Source organism: Electrona antarctica (genome assembly GCF_951216825.1).
Source record: "Electrona antarctica genome assembly, chromosome: 10".
Classification (NCBI taxonomy): Eukaryota; Metazoa; Chordata; class Actinopteri; order Myctophiformes; family Myctophidae; genus Electrona; species Electrona antarctica.
The window spans coordinates 30,591,345-30,616,172 of NC_136791.1; the positions used below are offsets into that span (position 1 = coordinate 30,591,345).

The 24,828-nt window shown below is 43.0% G+C and overlaps 1 protein-coding gene across 3 annotated transcripts in view; it reads left to right on the forward strand.

Moving 5' to 3' along the window:
• The window catches only part of LOC306931685 (signal-induced proliferation-associated 1-like protein 2), a 152,438-nt gene that overhangs the window by 94,118 nt on the left and 33,492 nt on the right, over window positions 1-24,828 (forward strand). For all 3 annotated transcript variants that reach the window (XM_079513228.1, XM_079513229.1, XM_079513230.1), the window contains exons 11-12: window positions 6,292-6,566; window positions 18,960-19,214. In XM_079513228.1, coding sequence (XP_079369354.1) covers window positions 6,292-6,566; window positions 18,960-19,214 — 530 coding nt within the window. The remainder of the gene's footprint in view (window positions 1-6,291; window positions 6,567-18,959; window positions 19,215-24,828) is intronic.

Below are 24,828 nucleotides of genomic sequence, written 5' to 3' on the forward strand. Positions count from 1 at the left end.
ATTAATGTCTGACGAGTCAAGACAACACTTTGCTTCCTCTAAACTATACAATGAGCCCGATAGTGAGACCAGAAATATTTTAGCCCAACATTAATCCCTGCTGGCTTTGGTCCCCCCTCATGGGCAAACATTTGGTGAAAATGGCAGATCTACAAGCTCACAACACGTTGGGGACTCGACGCGTTATGAGCTTTGTAGAACTGCTTGTCTGGGCTATTTTCGCCGAGGAGATTTTGTGTACAGGGGGAAAAAGAGTGGGTCACGGATAGACCCCTGGGGGACCCCGGTCAACCGAGTGTACAGGGCTTAAGTGGATAGATTTTAGCTGAAAGTCAATCTGGTGTCTGAATGCAAATTTACACGAAATGTATTGGTTTACCAGTAAAAGGTCTAACGGCTGATTTCTTCCAAACGTCAATAAACACTAATGTGCCTCTTTTACAATTCACAGTGAACTCCCCAGTGTTAACGCTGAGCATTTACAAATGGATAAATTAACTGTGCCCCTATATTGTACACCCAAGCCTCAATTCTTTATGGGATTGTGATTGCTAAAGATAACTAGTACACATGGTTTCTAAAGGTGAGTTTTCAAAAGAGCTTTGAAATAAAAACAAGAATGAATCGGTCATAACCGTCAGGTGCAGCAGCAAGCTCTTTTTAGCGCCCGCTTTAGTTCGATTCCGTTCTTTTGTTGGTTCACTCACTGTGTTTTAATGAAGGCTTTCTTCCTGCAGAGTTCAGAGTATGGGTTTTTATGCCGTTCGGACTTAGAGGCAGCCAATCATGAAAAGTTGTCCACTACGGTCGTCTTTACAGTCGTCAGTACTAGTGGTGCGTGCAAATGTAGTCCAGGCGCTTAATAAGCACCTGCCAGTGGAGGGAGTGCTTGGAAATATGCATAAGTCCTTTGACTACTTCATACATATACTCGCCTCAAACAAAATAAGATGCGATCGCATATTTACCATATTTTAAAGGATGCGCGCGTCATTCAGTCTCTACTGAAGGACAGTGCGGGATACATTACCATTTATGATTAGCCAAACAACATCACTCCCCTCATTAGCTATGGTAATCTCCCTTCAACTTAAGTTTGCTGTCCGCTTATCGGCTGGATTTGCGAGGTAAATTCAGACACGCTCAAAAGCTATAAAAGCATTAAATAAATAAGCAGCGCTACTCGTGTTACTCAGCCCATGTCATCAAAAGCAGCAGTAATAGGCTTATTTCCCAGTATGAGCGGACCATACTGACTGTGTCCCCCCCCAAGGTGTCTGTGTTTGCCTGAATGTGTCCCAGGGGTCGACTGGTGTTGTGTTTCATTGGGAAGGATTTACAGGCGGCTGGGCCTGTGATGTAATGTGACCCAGGCAGCACGGAATGAACAGATTGGCCACTCTCTAACATAACATGCAGAGAGAGAGAGAGGGGGGGGGGGGGGGGCACTGGACCAGGGACGTGCACACATAGACATCAAAGGGGGCTTTCACTTCTAGTGATTTTCTTCTAGTTGTTTAACTACCTATTATGTTAAAAAAATATATATATATATTTGTATTCTTTAGCATTCTAGCTGATCTCAATTTACTAGTCGACTAGTTGAATAGTCGACTAGTTGAATAGTCGACTAGTTGAATAGTCGACTAGTTGCTTAAAGCCCTAGGGGTTTGAGCCCCTGCCCTTTTACCCGTCTGTAAAACAACTGCCCTTTCCAGACCACGAATGCAGTAGTTCCTATGGTATGGAAAGAAATGCAATTGCCACTCCACGCCATGCCGGAAGGCAGCATTCAGGAGAATTGCTTTTTTCTGAAGTCTCCTGAACTTGGAAAGCAGGATTTTGCGTTGAACAAATTTGTTTCAAAATCCACGTTGTTACACCGCATCCAGTAGATAAAGAGTGCTTGGTTGCGCCCCGAAAATAGCTGATCTACAAGCTCTCAACGCGTCGCAGCGCGACACGTTGTGAGCTTGTAGATCAGCTATTTTCGATATTTTTTGTCCAAAAGTGCCCTCTTACGGGATTTCAGCCCCTGCCTCTCTAACACTCTCTGCACGTGCCTGGAGTGGACCAAAGAGTTTTTGTCTCCACCAGGCTGAAGGCATGGGGAGAGTATGTTTTGTTTCTGTCCATCCATCCGATTACTTTTAATTAATTCATCTTGATCAGAACTCCACAATTCACATCACTTGACCGTTTTTAGTGGCGCTCCGTCTGATGGTAATGCCAATGTTTGGTGTTTATGAATACTTGGGTGTCAAAATCTTAATACAAAGAACAATTGTGTCTCTGTTCTTCACCTCACATGACAGCGTTGTGGGAATATTTCCTTTGTTTATCATTTAAAACCGCCCTGATATGAAAGGTCTTTTCACATCAGTTAGCACTGTCCTAGATTCACTACACTTTAGCACTAATATTCTGAGTGGAATGGAAAACATACACAGTGCTGAAGAAATGAGTGAGTCACTCTAGATTTACGGCAATGCTCCTTGAAGTTATAAGGAATGACAAAAAAAAGAGGTTTGGCTTGTTGTTTCTGAAATAATGCTGCTATCGTGGCAGTGTTGATTTCGTTGACTAAAACTATGACAAAAACTACATAAAAACTAAATAAAGTTAAGCTATGATGACTAAAACTATGACAAAATATATTGACAATTTCGTCAACAAACGGATATTAAATAATATATTTAGTCGAGTGAAACTAGACGAAAACATTTCAGATGACTAAAATATGACTAAATCTAAATGAAAAACTATTCAAAAGACTATGACTCAAAAAATGTGCTGTCAAAAGCAGCTAATTTTAGTCAGTTTTAGTCATGGACATACTGTACTACAGGTCATCCTTGTAATAAGACGTTATGGAGGCCCGCTGAAAGCTGACTGTATTCTGACAGCAGCTTTTGTATGTCTGAGTCTGTGCACTTTAAGCCATTTATGCCTGACGTCGAAATTTAAAAAAATGTCCTCTAAAATATCTGAAATACCTATGCTTCTATATCAGTGGTGCTCAATATTAAATGTCAAGAACCCCAAAAATTATATTTGGCCGCCGATCCCCATCTGAAAATATGTTGTTCCAGGGACCCCCCAGAAGCAAAGATTTGAGTTCAAAACGTTCGCTCTGAAAGAATATATATTCAAAGATTATATTTTTCTATAGCTAAAGTATAACATAATGCTTAAAACACCAAAGGGGGTTCCCGCCCAGAATGGATTAAAACTCCATTGTCTTGTCACGTTTGTCACACAGCAGCAACACAAACTCTTACAACTTTATAGACCACCACTCTGCCATTAGTACCATGAGATAATTATGCATTGGGCCTGATGACAACCTGGGCACATTCATCTTCTCAACGGATTGAATGGAATGCCTAATGATGACATTTTGAAAGGTATTATTTAGGCTTAATTGAATGTCTGACAAAAGGGCAGTTTGATTAACTTGCTGCAGCGTGGATCAAAAAGCATCAAATGTCTGACTAATACTTAGTTTGATATGGCTTGTCTTGCCTTGGCTTCACACTTCACGAGTTTGTTTAGCTGTCATCTCACCCAAGAGCTCCTCTAGAGTAGACTTGTCTATTTTACATTTGTCAAATGAACAACAGATAGATTATTGGGTTCTAAAATAATAACGTGGTAATGTGGTTCACGGCCACGCTACACCAGGCTTTTCTCGCGCGTTTTCTCCCGCGCGTGCGTTTAATTTAGGTCCAGTCCTATTTTAAAACCGCGCGTTTAGGGTAAACGCGAGAGAAAAGCCTGGTGTAGTTTGGCCGTCATATAATTAGGTAATGTTCCTTCACAGCTTGGCTCCTGTAGATCTCGGTCAGTTACTCTCAGTGCTCTAAAGTCTGCACAGCATATTAGGCAGTCAGCCTAAGAAAACATATTGGTCAAAATGTCTTTGGCAATCTCAGCACAACTTCCAGCTTCAATCACGACACATACGCTCAGCCCACCTTAAAAGAGTTCCTATAATAAGCCCTTTGATTAGTTACTTACTGATGTGGATTCAAGCCATGTGGAGATGCAGGGAGGCTAATGGCAGGCATTTGCTTCATCATGGCTGACTGGGAAGCAGTCTCTCTCTCATGTGGGGTAAGGTTTCTGCCAGTGCGAGAATCCTGTGAAGTGTTGACAGGTTATAGTCTTAGTTAATGTGTCCGTGAAGCCAGCTGCCACTCCCAAGACAAATGGAGGTGGTCAGCCAGGATTGACCCAAGACTAATCTGATGGGTAATTAAACTAGATCAGATGGAGAGTGTGTTTTTCTTTTTTTTTTGAATACCGCCTGTGACACAAAAAAAAGGTAAAAGGGGTAAAATGGCACATACTGTCATTGGTGTAAAGTAACTAAGTATTTGTATTTTGAGGTATTTGTACTTTTTGAGGTATTTACTTTGTAGATTTGGATTATTATTATTACAAAACATATATATCTGCTATTTTCAAATGACTTTTATACATTTGAAAACTTAAAATGGGACATTCTGCATAATGAGTACTCTAGTCTGTACTTTTGGTACTTTAAGTACATTTTGATGCCGATACTCTTGTACTTTTACTCAAGTACATTTTGAATTCTGGACTTGTACTTGTAACGGAGTATTTCTACATTGCAGTATATTGATACTTTTACTTACGTACTTTTTCCACTACAGCATACTGTATGTCTATAGGGGGAAGTTGCAGCCCTCTACAACGGATGCTGCAAGTAGCAAATAGATGCACATTTAGTTTTCTTTTAAGAACTCCAGCCTGATTTGACACGCTTGGCTTTGAGTCCGTATTCCGTTCCAAGTGTGCCTGGCATCCCCATGCTGCACACTATGCATGCGATGTGTGATATGGGAACCCCATGTAGGGAAAGTTTCCTCAGAAGCGCGTCTGTGCGTGCGACGCCGTGTGTGTGTGTGTGCGTGCGTGCGTGTTCATATGCGCAACATATGTGTGTTATTTGGCAGCCACTCTGCTGTTCTTAGGCTTAATCTGTTAGCTCTGTGATGCGTCCACTTATTTACTTCCATTTGAAAGGTTCTTGGGATTAGTAAAACAAACACGGTCACACTAGCCTGCCTAAGGACACGGTCACACTAGCCTGCCTAAGGACACGGTTTACTTTATGCTCCAGGCGTTGTGGAGATGTGCCCATTGAATTCTTTGTTTGGTGGTGTGCATGTGTGCGTTTGTGTGTGTGTGTGTGTGCGTGCGTGCATGGTGTGTGTGTGTGTGTGTGTGTGTGTGTGTGTGTGTGTGTGTGTGTGTGTGTGTGTGTGTGTGCGTGTGTGTGTGTGTACTGTACATTACAGAATGTACATACTATACTCCCATCCTGTGCTGAGGGATCTTTTCTTCCGTCTCTGTCTCTCTGCGTGGAGTGATATCGATTTCCCAATATCCGTAATATCACTGAAGTCCTTCTCCAATGTGCAAACCACTTAAGCCCTGTTTTATACTTTGGCCATAAAATAAATAAATAGCTGATCTACAAGCTCACAACGTATCACATCATGGCACGTTGTGAGCTTGTAGATCAGGTGTTTTTTTGAAAAATTGCGAAAATTGTAAGATTTTGAAACATTTAACAGATAATGAAATGCCCCAAATACCGACACCACAAAGTGAGGTTGTGTGTTTGTCAATGTCACCAAGTATAAATTCTTCACAGATTTGTGATCGGTGCCGCGCTACGATCTTTCTTTTCAACGGCTAAAGTTTAAAATAATGGTTAAAACAAAAGTGGTTAAAAGCTAAGGCACGTCCTCAGGTCTAAATGGGTTCATTAATTATCAATCCTGGCTGATCGATTCCATCCAGTGGTGGAAAAAGTACTCAATTGTTTTACTTAAGTAAAAGTACCAATACTGCAATTTAGAACTACTTCGTTACAAGTAAAAGTACGGAATTAAAAGTACTCATTGTGCAGGATGTCCCATTTCACAAGTTCAAAATGTGTACAAAATCTATTGAAAATAGCCGATCTACAAGCTATTTTCAAATGGCCGAAATGTATAGGGTTGAAGTGGTTAATGTATGTTTTTTAATGTAATCAAAATTAAAATCACCAAAGTAACTAGTAACTAAATTTGCAAATAATTGTAGTGAAGTAAAAGTACACATTTTGCCTCTGTGATGTAGTGAAGTAGAAGTAAAAGTACTGGAAATTGGAAATACTCAAGTAAAATACAAATACCTCAAAATTGTACTTAAGTACAGTACTTAAGTAAAAGTACTTAGTTACTTTCCACCACTGATTCCATCCCCCTCCCTCAGATCGCGACCAGAGGCTGCGAGACGGTGGACATGACGCTGCGTCGGAACGGCCTGGGCCAGCTGGGCTTCCACGTCAACTTCGAGGGCATCGTGGCGGACGTGGAGCCCTTTGGCTTCGCCTGGAAGGCGGGCCTGCGACAGGGCTCGCGCCTGGTGGAGATCTGCAAGGTGGCCGTGGCCACGCTCACGCACGAGCAGATGATCGACCTGCTGCGCACCTCCATCACCGTCAGGGTGGTCATCATCCAGCCGCACGAGGACGGCGCCCCCCGCAGGTACTGTATCTCTCAGTCACCACCTCTCCTCCATTCCCTTGTTCTATGAATGTTGTGATGACACCATATGAGAACTAGAGTTCTCAACGGGCCTGAAAATTGAGGCCCGGCCCTAACTGGGCCCTAACTGGTCCGACCCGAGGCCCGGCCCGGCGAATTAGCATAGCTTTTAGGCCAGGTCGGGTCAGGTTTGGGCAGAATTCTCTACACAGAGTAAAAGTGAAACGCCAGTCAGCACCATCTTCATAATAGATAAATACACAAAAGAAACAGAACAGAACTATTAGTTTTATTATTATTTAAAGAAATGCAATATATATATTTGTTCATGGAGCCTGAGGCGGGACCCGGCCCTACTGATTAGCATACATCTTGGTCCCGGCCTGGCCCCAAAGCGTTGGGCCGGGTCGGGGTCAGGTTCGCAGAGTTTGAGAACTCGGCGATGTTGTCGGGGAGGTGTCTGTGTTTCTAGGGAAAATGTAACTAATTCGGCGGCAGTAACATTAGTTAGCGTTTTCTCGCAGTCAGTTGATTCTACATATCCATATGAGTGAAGCTGTGAAACCGACGGGATGATTTGATTATTTTTCAAGTTCACAGTTCTTACATGAGGCGATCGAAGATCCCCCTATGGGGATTACAATGCAAATTTAAAAATACACAAACTCATGGAATAGCGCCCTCTAGGGATATTGTCGTCAGACTTTGGTGCTCTACATGAATCCCATAAGGCTGTTTCTTATCTGTTCTCCACTGGTTATGTTATTTAAAGGAGAAATGAACACTCCAGAAAGGTAGTTGTAAGCATAATAGAAGACGACGGTGCGTCCTTTCTCTCGTTTGTTGCTGCAGCTGATCTAAATTGCTCATTTGCTCTCAATATTGGTGATGATTTCCATGCAGAAAAGGCTTAGAGACACAGGGTTCTCTTTTTTTTGTCACATTGGGGTTGATGTTCCTCGCTGTGAAGGTTACACACAGTGATTTCTCTGGAGAGGAAAAGCTCTCACTGATGTATGTGCACGTGCAACCCTGTGTGTGTGTGTGTGTGTGTGCGTGCGTGCGTGCGTGCGTGAGCGGGTCTTGTTGAAGAGACAGAGACAGTCAGCGTTTCTCACTGATGATAATGAGAAGAGCTTGGTTGATTAATGGCTCAACTCTTCCTGTTCTAGTCAGACAGCTCACACGCTCAGATTGCTCTTTTCTGTGGGATTCTTTTTCCATGCCGTCTTCTATCTAGCAATTACTCTGTAGTGTATGTATGGCTTCTTAAGAGATGCTCGTGCACACGCGGCGGGAACGGCATTGCTCCGCTAATTGAAAGGGAGACGCATATTTCAAATGATCCTTTGTGGAGATGAAGGCCTGGCGCGGAAACACTCCAACACTTCCAAACGCACACCTGCTTGTTTTGTCTGCGAGGCGCTATACCAATGAAAGCATTATCCATTACGCTTTCACTACGCTCCGCTCTGACATCTTTGTTTTGCCGTTTTATTTAGAAGGACAGATTTGTGCAGACCAATATTATATGCCGCGCCAGTTTGTGCCTACGCACACACACACATATAGCAGAGTGGGTTTACTGTTCACAGCATGTGTTCGGGTTTAACAGAGGTGGAAAAGATACTCACATGTTTTACTTAAGTAAAAGTATCAATACTGCAATGTAGAAATACTCCGTTACAAGTAAAAGTCCGGAATTCAAAATTTACTTGAGTAAGTACAAAGCTATAATTGGCATCAAAATGTACTTAAAGGCGTAGTGAAACGGAAACGGACATTTTATTTTGAAGTTTCAGACGGTCTCAAGTTGAAACGCCGCTATGAAGTTTCTGAACCAATCAGAGCGTCGCATCCCTTCAGGCGATGGGACGGTACCTAGGGACTGTTGCTATGCTATACGCAGCAGCGTGGTGTGTGTTTGTTTACAAATCAAATAGACGGCCAACTGTACCAGTTTACTGTTATGTGGCTTATTTCTACCCTATAATGTTTTCAGATACATATTTTAGCGTGATGATTAAGTTGAAACCGAGTAATACACTGTCTGGATGTTATCTGGAATGGGAATAAAAACGGAGGATTTCTGTAATCAATAGCAGCTGTGCTGCACGGATGCGCACATATGGAGAGGATACGCGTGAGCTTCATTTTTATTGGCTTTTATCGATGTGGGCCTCGACACGTCATCACGCAGCACGTTTTCGTTTTCAGGAAGTAATAAAACAAATATTTTTATGGACTTTTGATATAAAAACACACAAAAATGAGAATTTTCCCATTTTTTTGGCATCCATTGTTAGGTATGCTCATATAATGACCACGGAGATGGTCTAAAAGTGTGAAAAACATATTTTTCATTTCACTACACCTTTAAAGTACCAATTAGTACAAAGTATATTATTTCAGGTTTTCAAATGAAAAAAATATTTTGAAAATAGCAGATCTACAAGCGTGTGTATATACTGTAAATGTATATACTGTAGCGCTGAAGTGTATAATGTATGTTCTTTTTTAAATAATAATCAAAATCTACAAAGTAACTAAAGTTTTCAAATAAATGTAGTGGAGTAAAAGTACAATATTTTCCTCTGATATGTAGTGGAGTAGAAGTAAAAGTATTGGGAATTGGAAATACTCAAGTAAAGTTCAAATACCTCAAAATTGTACTTAAGTACAGCACTTAAGTAAATGTACTTTGTTACTGTCCACTATGGTGTTTAAGTCAGTTGTTTAACAGCTTTAAATAGTTCAATCTGTTCAGAATTTGTGTTTTTGGGAGAAAAACAAATGCCACAACCATCATAGGCAATCGACGTGTAAAGCTAATTGGTTCTTCCCTCGCCCCGTGACCAAACTTTACACAAAGTTTCATTCAAATCCCCCCTAACGAAAACATAAACCCCACATCCAAAGCCTATAAAGTTCTATTTTGCTAAGCTCTTGAACCTCTGCATTGAAAGAGTGCAGAACTAAAGCCTCAAAATCCATTGTACAAATCTTTTGGCAGATGCGCCAAAAGATGCGCGTGCATGCGTGCGTGCGTGCGTGCGTGCGTGCTTGCGTGCGTGCGTGCGTGCGCACGAGCGAGCGAGCGAGCGAGTGATACAGTAACTGTATCTCAACTTCGCATTATGGTCTGGCATCGGAGGACTGACATATTTGCTCCCCCAGATGGTGGGCCTAACGTGCCTGGTCTGTGAGTCCAACACAACAGCCTCTCTGGCAGCAAGCAGCACTAATCCTCTTACCGCGATCTGTGTGATGATACAGTACTATGATGATACAACCATAATCGGAGTTCATGCGAGCAGAAAGCAGTCAAAACAATCATCTTCCAAAACTCAACCAGTGTCGACAATCAACATGCCCACTTTTTTGCCCAGCTCGTTGGAACCCGGATTATGGAAATGGGGGGGATTCGGTGACGTTGGGCTTTTTTTTGGTTTGTTTGTTCCCGTGCAGCAGTGTTGATTTCGTCGACTAAAACTAAGACGAAACATTTGTCGAAAAATGTTCGCCGACTACCTTTTTCCACTGACGAAAACTAAATGGAAACTAAATAAAAACTAAGCTATGATGACTAAAACTAAGACTAAATATACTGACAATTTCGTCAACAAATAAAAACTAGATGTTAGGAAGGGACTAGTGGACAAGAGATCCAGTATAAGTCATTTTACAATTAGTTGCATGCTGAAAAAAACAGTCGACGGCATCAAGGCCCGCCCAAATACAGACTAAAATCTTATGACATTTAGTCGACTAAAACTAGACTAACACTAAAACATTCCAGGTGACTAAAATGTGACTAAAACTAAATGAAAACTATTCAAGAGACTATATGAGTAAAACTAAAATCAACATTTGCTGCCAAAAACAACACTGCCGTGCAGAGCATCTGGCTAATATGTTTGACTGACATGTTTGAAGCTGAGAAAAGCACTTTTCGTGGCCAATGAAAGATGATTTTAGACCAGTGGGGTTCCCAAACGTTTTAGCCTGTGACCCAAAAGAGAAATGAAGACGTCTCTCCGGGACCCAAACTAGCGAAAATAGCAGATCTACAAGCTCGAGCTTGTAGATCAGCTAGATCAGCTTTCACTACTACTTCCAATTCATGGAATTTATTTGATTTTGTGTTGGATTTCTTCATGAAATTATTGAAAAACCTCATCATGTTCAAACCTCATTTATGTCATCAAAATCATGTTTTTTGACAATAAAAAATATATATATATAAATGAAGGGACCCTTAAAAATGTGTCCGCGACCCACAAATGGGTGGCGCTATGCCAATGCAGACAGAAAGTGTTTTAGATATACGGATGGCGCTATGCCAATGCAGACAGAAAGTGTTTTAGATATACGGATGGCGCTATGCCAATGCAGACAGAAACAGTGTTTTAGACTATATACAGATGGCGCTATGCCAATGCAGACAGAAAGTGTTTTAGACTATATACGGATGGCGCTATGCCAATGCAGACAGAAAGTGTTTTAGACTATATACGGATGGCGCTATGCCAATGCAGACAGAAAGTGTTTTAGACTATATACGGATGGCGCTATGCCAATGCAGACAGAAAGTGTTTTAGACTATATACGGATGGCGCTATGCCAATGCAGACAGAAGTGTTTTAGACTATATACGGATGGCGCTATGCCAATGCAGACAGAAAGTGTTTTAGACAGATGGCACTATGCCAATGCAGACAAAAACAACAACATGCATTAAGTCCTCCCATAATGGTCTGATTGACCCACATACTGTATACATGTATATGTCGCGTGTGAACAGATGTGTAGGGCAGATTAGAAGTAAGTTACTACTGGGGTTACTGTAGGGACAATATCTTAACACAATCTAGGCCAGGTTCGAGAATTCTCATATATAGAGCTTAAACCCGCCCGTGCCAAGACGAGACATCTCGTCTTTTGTTGATTTCTATTAATCCAGAATTAATACTGTCATATATATATAACTTATATTTACAGTATTGTAGCTTCCCTGCGGTGTGCCGTCATTGAAATCCCCAAACACCGTCCACATACATTACAAGGCGACCCTTTGTCAAGTCCCGCCCGTGGTTGTGCCCCTCTTTGCACCCATTGGCTGCCGTTTCATGGTTGGACAAAAAAATCCTCTCTCTCCATCCACTACCATTGAAATAAGGTGTTTTTCAGTTGCTTTGTATTGATATTCTGTACATTCAATTCTTATTCTAAAACGGTTAGTCCCAATACTTGATTCTGATTGGCTGGTTACCGTCACGTGACCGGTGTAAATTTCACCGATAACCCACACCTTCAATCACTTTATATCATTCCCACCTGATTCCGCATCTCTGTAGCTGTACTGGGGAAGGGGAGCGCTTGATTACCTTACAAACCCATGCCGTGCGGGCGTCTAACCACCGCCCAGCTCATATGACTGTGAATGTGTGGCTCCAGGCAGCCCCGTAAAGACATCAAGCGCTATTCTCCCGTCACATAGCCTACTTGCCGAGCAAAACAAGGAAGTGATGTGGCTCGCTCTGATGGCGCAAAGCGTAGCTACTTTTGTGAATTTAATAGTTGTATTAGGTTAATATTGCTATATGTTTGTAACCGTTTTAGAAAAGCAATAAGCCACTCGAGGCCCCAGCTTACCGGGTATTTTACAATGGCTGGGGGGTAGAAGACCCTCCGCTCCGCGTCGGGTCTGCCTACGCCCCCAGCCATTGTAAAATACCCGGTAACCTGAGACCTCTCGTGGCTTATTGCTTAATTTTAAACTTGGTGTCAGTAAACATAAACAAGGCAGAACCAGGGCAGAACAAGGCAGAAAGAGCCTGCTGGTTAGCCAGTCAGGGACCAATCAGAAGGCTGACAAATGGTGAATCGGGTCTCTATAGATCTGCTATTTTCGGTGCGCAACACGGCGTTGCAACCAAGTATACATCAGGCATTACTGAAGCACTAGTGTTCAGTTTTATTTGTGGCATGAGAAGCAGAAAAGGGTCCCTTTTGTAAAGCCCTGTGAATTTTCTCCCCAATCTCTCCCAAACGCATCGAGAGGTGAGAGGTCGGGCGAAGAATCTTGAGGGCCCTCAACTCTTTTCGCTGCTGGTTCTTTGAGTTGTTAAAGTGTTGCCGGTCGACAATGAGTGCTCCAGTTTCTCCACTATTATCTCAAGGGAATGGAATTCAGAAGGAGCCCAGTGCCAGCCCCCCGTCCCCCCCGTCCCTCCCATAGCTGGAGAGATGAGGGCCCAGACTAACAACAATGGACAAGAGTCTCACGACCTCCAGACAATACACAGCCTCTAAACTGCTACCGTGACAAGCAGAAATGTTTTCATAAGTGCATTTGGATAGGAGTGGCTATGTTTGACTATGCTTTGGCTGTGTTGTTTTAAAATTAGAAAAATGTCAGCTAGTTTATTTAATCCCCTCCTCCGTGGCGGATATGGGGTGTTTGTCTGTAATGCTATCTGGCTGCTGAATTTACCGTGACGTTCATAGAAAAATAACCATTTAGAACCCCCTGCGTCTCTCTTTCCCTTTTCCTACTTTTATAACGCATCCCTCCGTTTTTATAATTTTTATCCCACGATTTTGTAACCCCATTTTTCACCCATGTGTCAATTACCTAATGTGATCCTGGGCTCTACACACCCTCCGCAAACCTGGGGAGAGCAACGGACTTGAACTCATGCTTCCTTCATCCATGAGTGTCCAAGTCGCTCCTTTACACCTGACAGGGGGGGGGAGTTTCCCTGGTTGGACGTAGCACGTGGAAGGAACACGTTATTCCAACCAGGAGGTCTTACTCTTAATATACTGTAAGCTGTTTATGCCTTGAAAGGCGTCACTACGCTCTGCCTCAAACTAAATGAGATATGGCTCTAATATTAGTGCTGCCTAGAACTGTATGTGTTTACAGTACACTGGAGCCAGGATGTGGTCCTCGCTCAGTGCAATACCAGAGCCGTTTCCATCACCACTCTGGAAGCTTTATATTAAACAAGTTCAACATGTTAGCCTTGTGCCAACCCAGTGTGGGGGGAAACACTGGGGGGGCTTTGGATTTGGAATGCACTAAATGTGTGTTTAACCTGTAATTTGTATAATATATAATCGGTGATGTAATGGTAATGGATTAAGTTTATGATCTCTAAAAAGGTTAACAAATGCCATTGGAATCAAAAGAAGATTTGGATTTTCCGCAGTGCTTAACCACTTTGAACCTGGCATTCCTATTTTGGGCATTTTTTTTAAAGGACCACTTCACCACTTTTCAACATCTCTTCATATAACGTTCTACTCAGTCTGTGTCTCATAGGAGGGCTGTGGGCAGTTCAGAAACCCGTCCACCAGTGACATCATCGTTAGGCAGATTTCTTTTAAACAAGATTTGTTTTTAAATATATTTAGATTATATTATCGTGAGAACGATGGCTTCCATTTTTGCTTTGCAACTTTTCAGGAAAAGAAAGCCTGCAGTTCCCCATCGATGATGTCACTGGAAGACACAAACTGAGTAGAAAAGAAATGTGGTATTTTATCATGAACATTAGTGAGGATGAAAAGTGGTGAAGTGGTCCTTTAATTGTTTTGAATTCTCTTTAAAAAGAATATATTTTGCTTGTAGATGCGTTACTTTTTTACCTTTTTGATTAGGACTTATAAATGGTTAAAGTTGAAGCCGTGCTTCTTACCTCCCATGCCAATATCTCATGATTCCAAATGCAAACTCACAACATGCCTGCCTCTCTCTCTCTCTCTCTCTTAATCCCATCACTTTCTTTTCAAGAAGTTGGTCCCCACTTTAAATCAGTTTGGGAAAACGATTGCAAAGAGCCTAATGGAATTTCAGTTGGCAAAACAACCATTAGAAAGACTCTGGTTGGTGGCATTTCCATATTGACAATCTATACCCTTTTCAGGGCACCTCATTAATGGAAGTCCTTGACAAAGGTCTTTAGAGTTGCCGTTGCAGGTTGTGAACTCTTGGCTTTTTGCTGTGACACTGTTGTCCGAGTGTGGGAATGGATTAGCACGTCCCTTCACCGCTGGCCTTGTCATTAGAGTGACAGCTCTCTGGCTGAGGTTAGAACCTTGTCAAGCCACACCATTGTAATTCATCGTGAGCCACGTACTGGCGGAAGGAGTGGCCCACAACAGATCAAACAGATGGTAACGTCGAAACTAAAAGACGAGAAACGGTCTGATCCAAGCAGGAACACTCGTTTGTTAATGCTGCAGTAGTCAGTAGTATATCACGCTATCTCAGCTAATGCATCAGACACATCGATACGCTCTTGCTAGTTTCACCATGTTAGTTTCAAGGGAAATGTTGCCATCCGTCAAAAGATTGAATAACCCGTTGGGTTGTCTCTGATACAAGCCCCCGTGTTCAGATGTAGCAGCGTGGCTGTATTTCTTGGCAGACGTTTTCGAGGCAACAGAGTGTAAATCTTCCAACAGTTCCTGGGCTGTATTGGAGCTGTAATCCAGCCGTGTTGGGTGGGTCTGGTTGCTTCAGAGACTACAAGTACTGCCTGCCTCCAAGCTCAGGTTTAACTGCAGACACATTTCCTCCTAGAGCTGCAAGATTTATGCGCTGCAAGACCGAATCCCTGGAGCATGTTCCACAAAACGCATCCCGTTTTTTTAAATTCTTTTTTCTCTCCACTATTTCCCACTGAAGCCGTGTTCTAAGCTTGTGCAGCGCAACAGTGAAAATGTTGAGATTGTTAAGAGGAATATCTTAACTTGTCAGTTCCTGGTGAAATCTCGGTGTTAAAAGCACAGCAAGGGCAACAGCTGAGACCTTTCCCGTTGACGAGCTGTTTGCCATGTTTAACCTATAAGAAGGGTAATGACGTGTGGCAACATGGCTTGAGGGACCCGTAGTTAATCTACGTAATGACTGGCTTAGCTGCCCCATTAAAAAAGGTCATTAACAGACACTTTGAAGTATTTAAAACTGTTGTTAACACATCTATCTTTCAACGAGATGTCCCGAGTGTTTGGAAAGAAAGGGAAATGAGATCAACAAACGCTGTTGTTAAACAAAGAGGACAGGAACAAAGGTCAATTGCACATCTCTATATTATTATCTATAACGCAATGTGTGGTACTGTAGCACTCTTTAAAGGCTGAACGTTTCACAAGTGTCAACATGTATAGTGATATACAATGATGAAGGCTATTTCTGACAAACTGCTTGGCTTAAAGTGAGTAGTGTATGACTATACCTACATGTCGCGCGGTGCCCATGGATGGTTGGTTGTCAAATCGTGGCTCTACCATTTTAGATTTGCTGTCATTTTATAGCTGCATGTAGAGGAGAGTTTAATCTTCCATCTCTAAACTATGCTCGCTGTGCTTGATTTCACCCTCACTTTACACCTCCTTTATGAGAATCACCCCTAGTCCACCTGTTTGCACAACAGCAGCATGAGGTATGACCTGAAACCACAACCATACACCTCCTTTATGAGAATCACCCCTAGTCCACCTGTTTGCACAACAGCAGCATGAGGTATGACCCATAACCACAACCATGCACGTTCTCCTTTTAGGAAATTAGAGGGGGGAAAAAGCAGGAAGTGAAATTAGCTGGAGGGGGGTATGTGGTAACCGACATGCTTTACTTAACAAGGTGAAGTTCTATTTTATGAAACGGCAATTCTGGGCCTTTTTAAAGCCACTCATTACTCTCACCTTCCCTCTTACTGTACATGGACCCACCACAGCAGCGTACCCGTCCTTCCATACAGTATTTAGGTTAACGCTATATGAGCATATGGAGCATTTAGAGCACGCAGGATCGAGGACAGTCGTCCATCATGGATGAAGACGCCGCCTTGGTCCTTGACATTGACCAGATGTGAGGGAGGGAGGGAGGATGGGAGGAGGAGGAGGAGGGTGAGGTGAAAGATGGTAGTTAGATCTCATAACGCCCGCTGCTGCTGGTTCTATAGGGAGGCCGGCAGTAAGCAGCCCAGCCACCCGTGGCCCAGTTTGATGAAAGGGTCTCTCTAGAGTGGGATTACCGGTCCCCCCCCCCCCCATCCCCTCCCCTCCCCTCCAACGTGGCCCCTGCAATCAGCCGGCCCGCCCCGTTTGTGTACATGTATGACCACAGCAAATGTATACAGAGCATTCCACTTCCCAGTGGATCCTGGAAAATGGACTTGGGGTGTGCGGGAGGGATGGGGGAGGGGTGGGCAATGTAATCATTGGGGGTCACGCATGAGATGCTTTTGGAGAGGCGGGCAGAACACCCAGGCTGTTTAACACTGAAGCCCCCCCTCGCCCAAACCAACACACACACACACACACACACACACACACACACACACACACACACACACACACACACACACACACACACACACACACACACACACACACACACACACACACACACACACACACACACACACACACACACACACACACACACACACACTCTCTCTCTGACCTTCCTCATCTCAAACATACACACTGGTGCTTGCCCCCGACCCCAGAGATTAATGTTGCATGAAATGGCATCACAGATGCAGTCTGAGCCAGAGACAGTCAGTGCTGTTCCTAGTGATGATGGGAGGGAGATGACGAGCATTCGGTTGGGAGCATAATATTAAGTGACAAACTGAGATTCCGAGCTCCATTCAGACAGAGAAAGGGTTTTCCAACGGCTTTATAATCTTTTAAATGAGCTTCTAAGCTCAGTGCGTGTGCATGTGTACTGTACGGCAGCACGCGCATTCCTGGGTTGCGCACGCTTATCCGACACACCATAGGTTTTTTTTATTGATTTATTAACCATTTGCAGAATTACAGTACATTTCAAGTACAACTCAATACAACAACTGTTAACTGTGAGTGGACGACACCATAAAGCATTACACTTGTTTACAATAGGGCCCACCATTTTCAATTCATGAAAACATTTAGAGACGTACGAATATACACAACTATATAGTCAAAACAGGAACTCATCATAGAGGTAAAAAGGGAAAAGAAACAGTGAGGGGGAAAAGGGGTGGGTGGGGATTCAGATTTTACGGGGGCCAGTTTCGAATTGCAGCAGTCCATAGGTGCCCTTTGAGGGAGGTTTTGAAGGAGTCAAAGTCTTAATGACTGTTGGTAGGGCTTTCCACATTTTGGTGGCATAGGAGCGAAATTAATGTAGTCCCTTGATTGTGCCGAATCTGGGTTGCACATGATTTGTTGAACTCCCTCTGGTGTTGTGGGTGTGGACTTCATTGACATTAAGGAAGTATTTAGACAGGTACATGGGTATCTTGGTGGTGTATCAAATCTTGTGGACCAGACCCATTGCAAGATGCTGTACTCTGTCGTCAACCCTAAGCCATTCCAGCCTGTCAAAGTGGGCAGGGGTGAGGTGGGTTCGGGGATTGAGGCCAAGTAGTAGCCTGACCAGTTTGTTTTGGGAAGTCTGGAGCCTATTTTTAAGGGCCTTAGAGTTGCTGTGGTACCAGGAGGTGCATGCATAGTCGAAGAAACCTTGTACGAGGTTAGAGGTTAGGTTAGAAATAATCCGCTGGCTTTTCCCAATGTCTCCCTGTCACTTTGTTTACAAACGGAATTCACGTGCAGGAAGTCACAGACTTTGAGACCCCATAGCCTGGAGGGATGCGACACTCTGATTGGTTCAGAAACTTCAGAGCCAGCGTTTCAAGATGAAACTTCAAAATAAAAATGTCCACCATTCCTTTAAGCCCTGTGTACCCGCATTCCTTAGACATACACATTACATCTTGGGATTACATATAGGCATTTAGGTGTTCTGGTGTTGTCATGGCAACACAGTAGAACGTCTGTTCTAAGTTTAGAATGATCTCTGTCTGTTTGGCAGCAAAAAAAAAAAAAGTGCATATTGTAATGCAAAGCATGTTTTTCATGACTGTATGGCACTCTGAATAAAAAGATTATATAAAAGAAAAAAAAAGAATGATCTCTGACCTTAAACGAACCTATAATGCTTCAGGGTCAACAGAATGCATAGACGCCAACAGACTCTGACGAGACTTTCAGCTGTTACTGTGTATGTGTACATACTATTGATTATGTCCCTCAAACGTATTTCTAATGGGGTTTTTTAGCCTATAAATCACCACTCTGATATAACCAGTCCATGGCATTTCTGTCTGGCTTCTAAAGCAGTTTTAGCTGCAGTACCATAATACAATACAAATTGACTGCTACAATAACCTTAGAGAAAATACATCATACATCATGAACCCAGATATTATCATTAAAGAAAGTTTGTGCATGTACTATGTGTACTCTGTAAACTCTTAATCTCCATTTCCAGCCATTCAGTTGCAAAACAAACAAACAAACTTTCTCCTCTTCTGTCTGTCCCAGGGGCTGCTCGGAGCTCTACCGCATACCCATGGTGGAGTACAAGGTGGACAGCGAGGGGACCCCCTGCGAGTACAAGACCCCCTTCCGGAGGAACACCACCTGGCACCGTGTGCCCACCACGGCGGGCCAGGGGCCCCTGACCCGGGGCTCGCCCACACAGGGCCCCGAGCGCCTGCAGTGCCAGCAGATCCTGCAGCACCAAGCGGCCATCCCACGGAGCACGTCTTTTGACCGGAAGCTTCCCGATGGGACGAGGTAGGCTACTAGCAGTCAGTGGTTCTCAAACCTTTTAATGTCAAGGACCCCCCCCAGGTTGACATGCATTAGGCTATGGACCCCCATAGGGTCCATAGGCGGTGGCTCAGGGGTAGAGTGGCTGGATGGTAACAGCAAGGTTGCCAGTTCAAACCCGGCTCCCCCAGAGTTAGTGTCGAAGTGTCCTTGAGCAAGACACTGAACTCCTAATTGCTCCTGATGTGCTGGTTGCTGCCTTGCATGGTTTCCGCCGCCATCGGTGTATGAATGTGTGTGTGAATGGGTGAATGTAATGCACAATCTATGTAAAGCGCCTTGGATAAAGGCGCTATATAAATGCACCATTTACCATTTTAATGGCATGTCTATCTCTGGGACCCCAATTGATATTGTAAAAGCAATGTTACTTTAACTCTGAGAGTGTACAAATGGAACCAAATGGACCCCCCCGGACCCCACTTTGAGAACCACAGGGTTACAGGCTACCCACCCACTCTCTCACTTATCTTTTACTCACTACCTAATCAATGCGTTGTCCTCCCGGCTTTGACTTAATCTGGTTAGAGAATAATGTAGTATTTATCGGCTGGAGCCGAAAGTGCCTGTGGTCCCAGATATAGGAGTTTCACTGGAACTAGCTGACATTTTTCTTTTTTAAAACATCTCTTCAAGGTTTTCAGTGAACTAAAGCAATGATCATGATCAAACGTCACAATGCATAAAGGAAGTGGGGGAAAAGAAAAGATCTTTGAACCGATGCCCTTTTCTTGTTGAGTTAAAAGGTTGGCAACATCTCTTTTGTGTTTGAGGAGGATTTGAAATCAACAGAACGCCTTGTATGTCTTTCATCCTCCTCCAGATGATACGCCGAGCCCTCTTTGTTCCTGTTTTATCCTGCAGAGAGATGTCTCTTTTGGACATCTCCATTGAGTCATGTAAAGTGCCAATTTGCACATTCTAATGAAAGGCCTGACCAGCGGGCCAATGAAATGATAACCCTAAACCTGTGTGTCAGTCCGACTGCCTCTCATGTACTGTACAATGACTGGCTTCTCTTAATAATCAGAGACACTGGCACTTGTGGCAGTCCATTCCTCTCTCCCTCCCTCTCTCTCTCTGTCTCACTCTCCCCTTCTCTCTCTCTCTCTCCCCCTCTCTCGCTCTCTCTCTCTCCCCCTCTCTCGCTCTCCCCCTCTCTCTCTCTCTCTCCCCCTCTCTCACTCTCTCCCCCTCTCCTTGCACCATATTGAGTAGGTGGTGACAGGGACTCTGCCACTGGTGAGCTCATCTCGGCCAATTACTCCAGAAACAAAGAGAAAGCTCTTCACGATATGTAGTCCCCCAGAGGACGTGGGAGTACAGGAGGGAATGGGGGGAGAGAGAGAGGGGGGGGGGGGGGGAGCAGTAAAGGGGATTGCCAGATACAGTAAGACTGTCAGGAGATGTGAAGAGACATTATAAAGACAATGTATTTAAACAATCATTACAGAATTACATTTGCATTATTAAAATATACTTAATTTATATGTACAAATAATTGTCTGTATACAATTTCTAATTTAGGCACTCTTATCCAGAGTGATTTCCTAAGTGCAAATCAGTGTAAACACCATGAACCACAGTTACCCAACAATAGGGTAAGGAGTCAATAAAAAAAAAAGACTGCAAAGAAAACAATAAGTGGGACAGCAGACAGGCAGACATATGACTGGGTAAACATTTAGACCTCAATGAAAGGAGTAGAATGCACCCGCATACTGTGTATTTGCTCAGTACTTCTTCTAAATCCTGACAGTTGGTGGTTCTCAAACATTTTCATGTCAAGGACCCCCAAAAATATATGTATCTGAAAATATGTTGTTCCAGTGACCCCCCCCCCCCCCCCCCCCCCCCCCCAGAAGCAAAGATTTGAGCTAAAAATGTTCGCTCTGAAAGAATATATTCAAAGATTTGCGCCACATTTTCAAGATTTTTCTAAAAATGGCAGATCTACAAGCTCGTAGCGCGGCACTCGGTGCCGCGCTATGAGCTTATAGATCTGCTATTTTTCAATAGCTAAAGTATAACATAATGCTTGAAACAACAAAAGGGGTTCCCGTTCAGAATGGGTTGGCTGGGCTTTATGCAGAATTGTGAGCAATGTCTATAATGTGAATAAATTCCTGGATATGAAATGTTCGTGTGTTACCTTACCAGTGACAGGCCTCTATATGTTGTTGTGTACTGAAGTATCGAATACAGTAACATCGTTTCTTTTAATAAAAAAGTAAAGAGCAATACTTGGGATGTCTGATTTTTAATTAATTGTAATAATTATTGTAATTATCTGTTGACTCCCACTCAGTCTGTATTGAGTGTTTTGTTATTTGCCACGTTTGTCCTCATGCCACCTCGGCACATGGAGAGCTGTTTTCTCTCGTGCCCTTTTTAGCTGTTCTAATAATAAAAATAATGGTTTCCTGCCTTTTCAGAATTCTTTGTTAAAGATGGAGTGCCGTGGTTTCTTTCCCCCCTAAAACATGATCATCAGGTACTATGATTATACTAGGAGGAAGATTTTTCAATAAAGTGTACAGAAAGTGTTAAAATTATGTTTTTATGTGGCCACACCCACCGGTTCATTAAGTATGCCTGGTTTTCACCTTAGCACCACCCACCTGAACTTAAGCCTCGCCCACAGCTGTTGTTGTATGATAATGTGGGAGGGGTTAGGGTTATGATGTCACTAAAATGGTGTTATTTCGATTGGGCCGTTTGACTCAAAGGCTTTCAGCTTTCAGGAAGAAACAAAGAATACACAGGGAAGACATATTTGAATATTATAACCACACCTGGGGCTCTATTAGAGTAATGTTAACTCCATAGACACATGCAAAACAAAAATCACGGCACTCCATCTTTAATATTACAAAAATAATGTGTAATAATTTGTATTCCTTGGATGTTACCAGGTTACTATGAGTTGATTGTGAGACTCACTCAACACGCCTTAGTAGTCAGCATGACAACTTTGACCATTTCATGCATTTTTATAGGGATGTCTGATACACTTTTTTGTTTCCGATCTGATCCCGATACCAACAATTTCTGTGTTAGCCAATACCAAAATCGAATGCCGATACCAGAGAATAATATTTATAATAATAATAAAAATAAAGAGGGCTGTGGGTAAGCTAAAATTAATATCAAATATCTAAATACTGCTGTCTGGAGTGTCCACAAGTAGTAGATGACCAATAGTTTTTCTTTTAACATGAAATATCCCTTTAACTCATTCAATTATTTGGCAATATTGTGTTTAAACCATGTGAAATGATATCACACAGGCGATCTTTTGCATCCAAGACAATTGTACCAATGAAAGAATCGCATTGGAGACTGCTCTGTGTTTGGCTAATCCATTGTTAGGGCAACCACTTGACCATTTCTGCAACTTGGTCACCTGTGTAACTTGTTAATTTATCTACAAGGTCATCGGTACGGCTGAAATTAGCACAGCCAATAACATAACCAGTACGACACAATACAGTATAGGACAATAACATTACAATCTAAACAACAAGTAATAACTGACAATGTAATTTAGTGTAGTGTTTCTTTGAGCTATTAGTCGTAATGTGTAGCCCTGCTGCAGCTGCCTATGTTGTTGTCATCTTCTGCGTACGTGCACCAGTGTTGTTTTTGGCAGCAAATTTTGATTTTAGTTTTAGTCATAGTCTCTTGAATAGTTTATTTAGTTTTAGTCACATTTTAGTCAACCTGGAATGTTTTAGTGTTAGTCTAGTTTTAGTTGACTAAATACCATTGGGCGGCGGTGGCTCAGGGGTAGAGTGGCTGGATGGCAACGGCAAGGTTGCCAGTTCGAACCCGGGCTCCCCCAGAGTTAGTGTCGAAGTGTCCTTGAGCAAGATGCTGAACCCCTAAATGCTCCTGATGTGCTGGTTTGTGCCTTGCATGGTTTCCGCTGCCATCGGTGTATGAATGTGTGTGTGAATGGGTGAATGCAATGCACAATCTATGTAAAGCGCCTTGGATAAAGGCGCTATATCAATGCACCATTTACCATAAGATTTTGGTCGACTAAATCTACAGTTGATTTAGTCGAACAAAATGTATTTTGGCGGGCCTTGATGCCGTCCTAATGACTGTTTTTTCACTTGCTGAAAATAGCCTATCTACAAGCCCACAACGCGTCGCAGCGCGACACGTTGTGAGCTTGTAGATCATCTATTTTCAGCATGCAACTAATTGTAAAATGACTTATACTATACTGGATCTCTTGTCCACTAGTCCCTTCCTAACATTTTAGTCTAGTTTTTATTTGTTGAAGAAATTGTCAATATATTTAGTCTTAGTTTTAGTCATCATGAAGCTTAGTTTTCATTTAGTTTCGTTTTCGTCTTTAGTTTTAGTCGACGAAATTAACACTGAGGTGTCGTGCACGCATATCGTGAAAACAGAACATCTGTGCACTACATAAAGGAGTGTGTGAATTCACCAAAGCGGTGTCTCCTTCCCCTCGTACGAGCTAGACTCCAGGCCTGGCACTGTAAAAAATGTGACACCCAATATGTGTCCGTCGGAGAGACTGACAGGCATTCCGTCTGACTCTGACCACCAATGTTATTGCAGAGCTAGCAGGAGAAAAAAATGACGTTCAATAACCCCGTGTGTTCCAACCTCTTCCTGATGTGCCCGAGAGAGAAAGAGAGCGAGTAGCGAGAGGGTGAGAGGCAGCTGCTGCTGTTTTATATGAAGTGTCTGGACCCCTCTGAGGAGACTAACACCTCCACTGGGGGCAGAACTGTAGCGCTCTAGGCCAAAGTGTTCGATGATGTGAGCTGCGATTGAGTTACTGGCAGTTTGGTGGTGGGTGTCTCTCATGGTGGTCTGGAGGACCTGGACGGTATAGAGAAGGTGTACTTACTGTACAATAGATTTAACATATTTGTTTCTACATATTAAAAGATTTGGCCAAAACCTGACAGTATATTTCGGGAAATAATGTGCACTTGAAATCTAACATTTCATCAGAACATATTTCATTGGTCTACCCATCCAACAGACACAACCATGGTCACATAACTACCATGTGTGCATTTTGACATGGCATATTTATTTTCTGTACAAAGGTAGAATTGTCTGTGCGAATAGAGTGATTCTCAGGAATTAGTCTTTTGGCGTATTATGGAGAGCTAAACCTGGAAGGAGAGCTAATGTTACAAAGCGTGCTGTCTATGGCAGTGGTTCCCAAAGTGGGGTCCGGACGTCCGGGGACCCCCAGGGGTCCTTGAGGGAGTTCCAGGGGGTACCCAGCTAAATGATAGTTTGGAACCAAATGGACCCTTATGGGTCTGTAACTCTGAGAGTGTACAAACGGAATGTACACTCTCAGAGTTGGATTAACATTGATTTTACAATATAAATTGTGTCCCAGAGATAGAAATGCCATTAAATGGGGGTCCGTAGACTAATAATGCATGTCAAACTGGGGGTCCTTGAAATTAAACGGGTTGAGAATCATTGCTAGAGCCGTAAAAATCTTCTCTTATGAGGGTCCCTGGCATATCTTTTCAAATGGGGGTCCGCGGGCTAATTAGTGTCATTTTGGGGG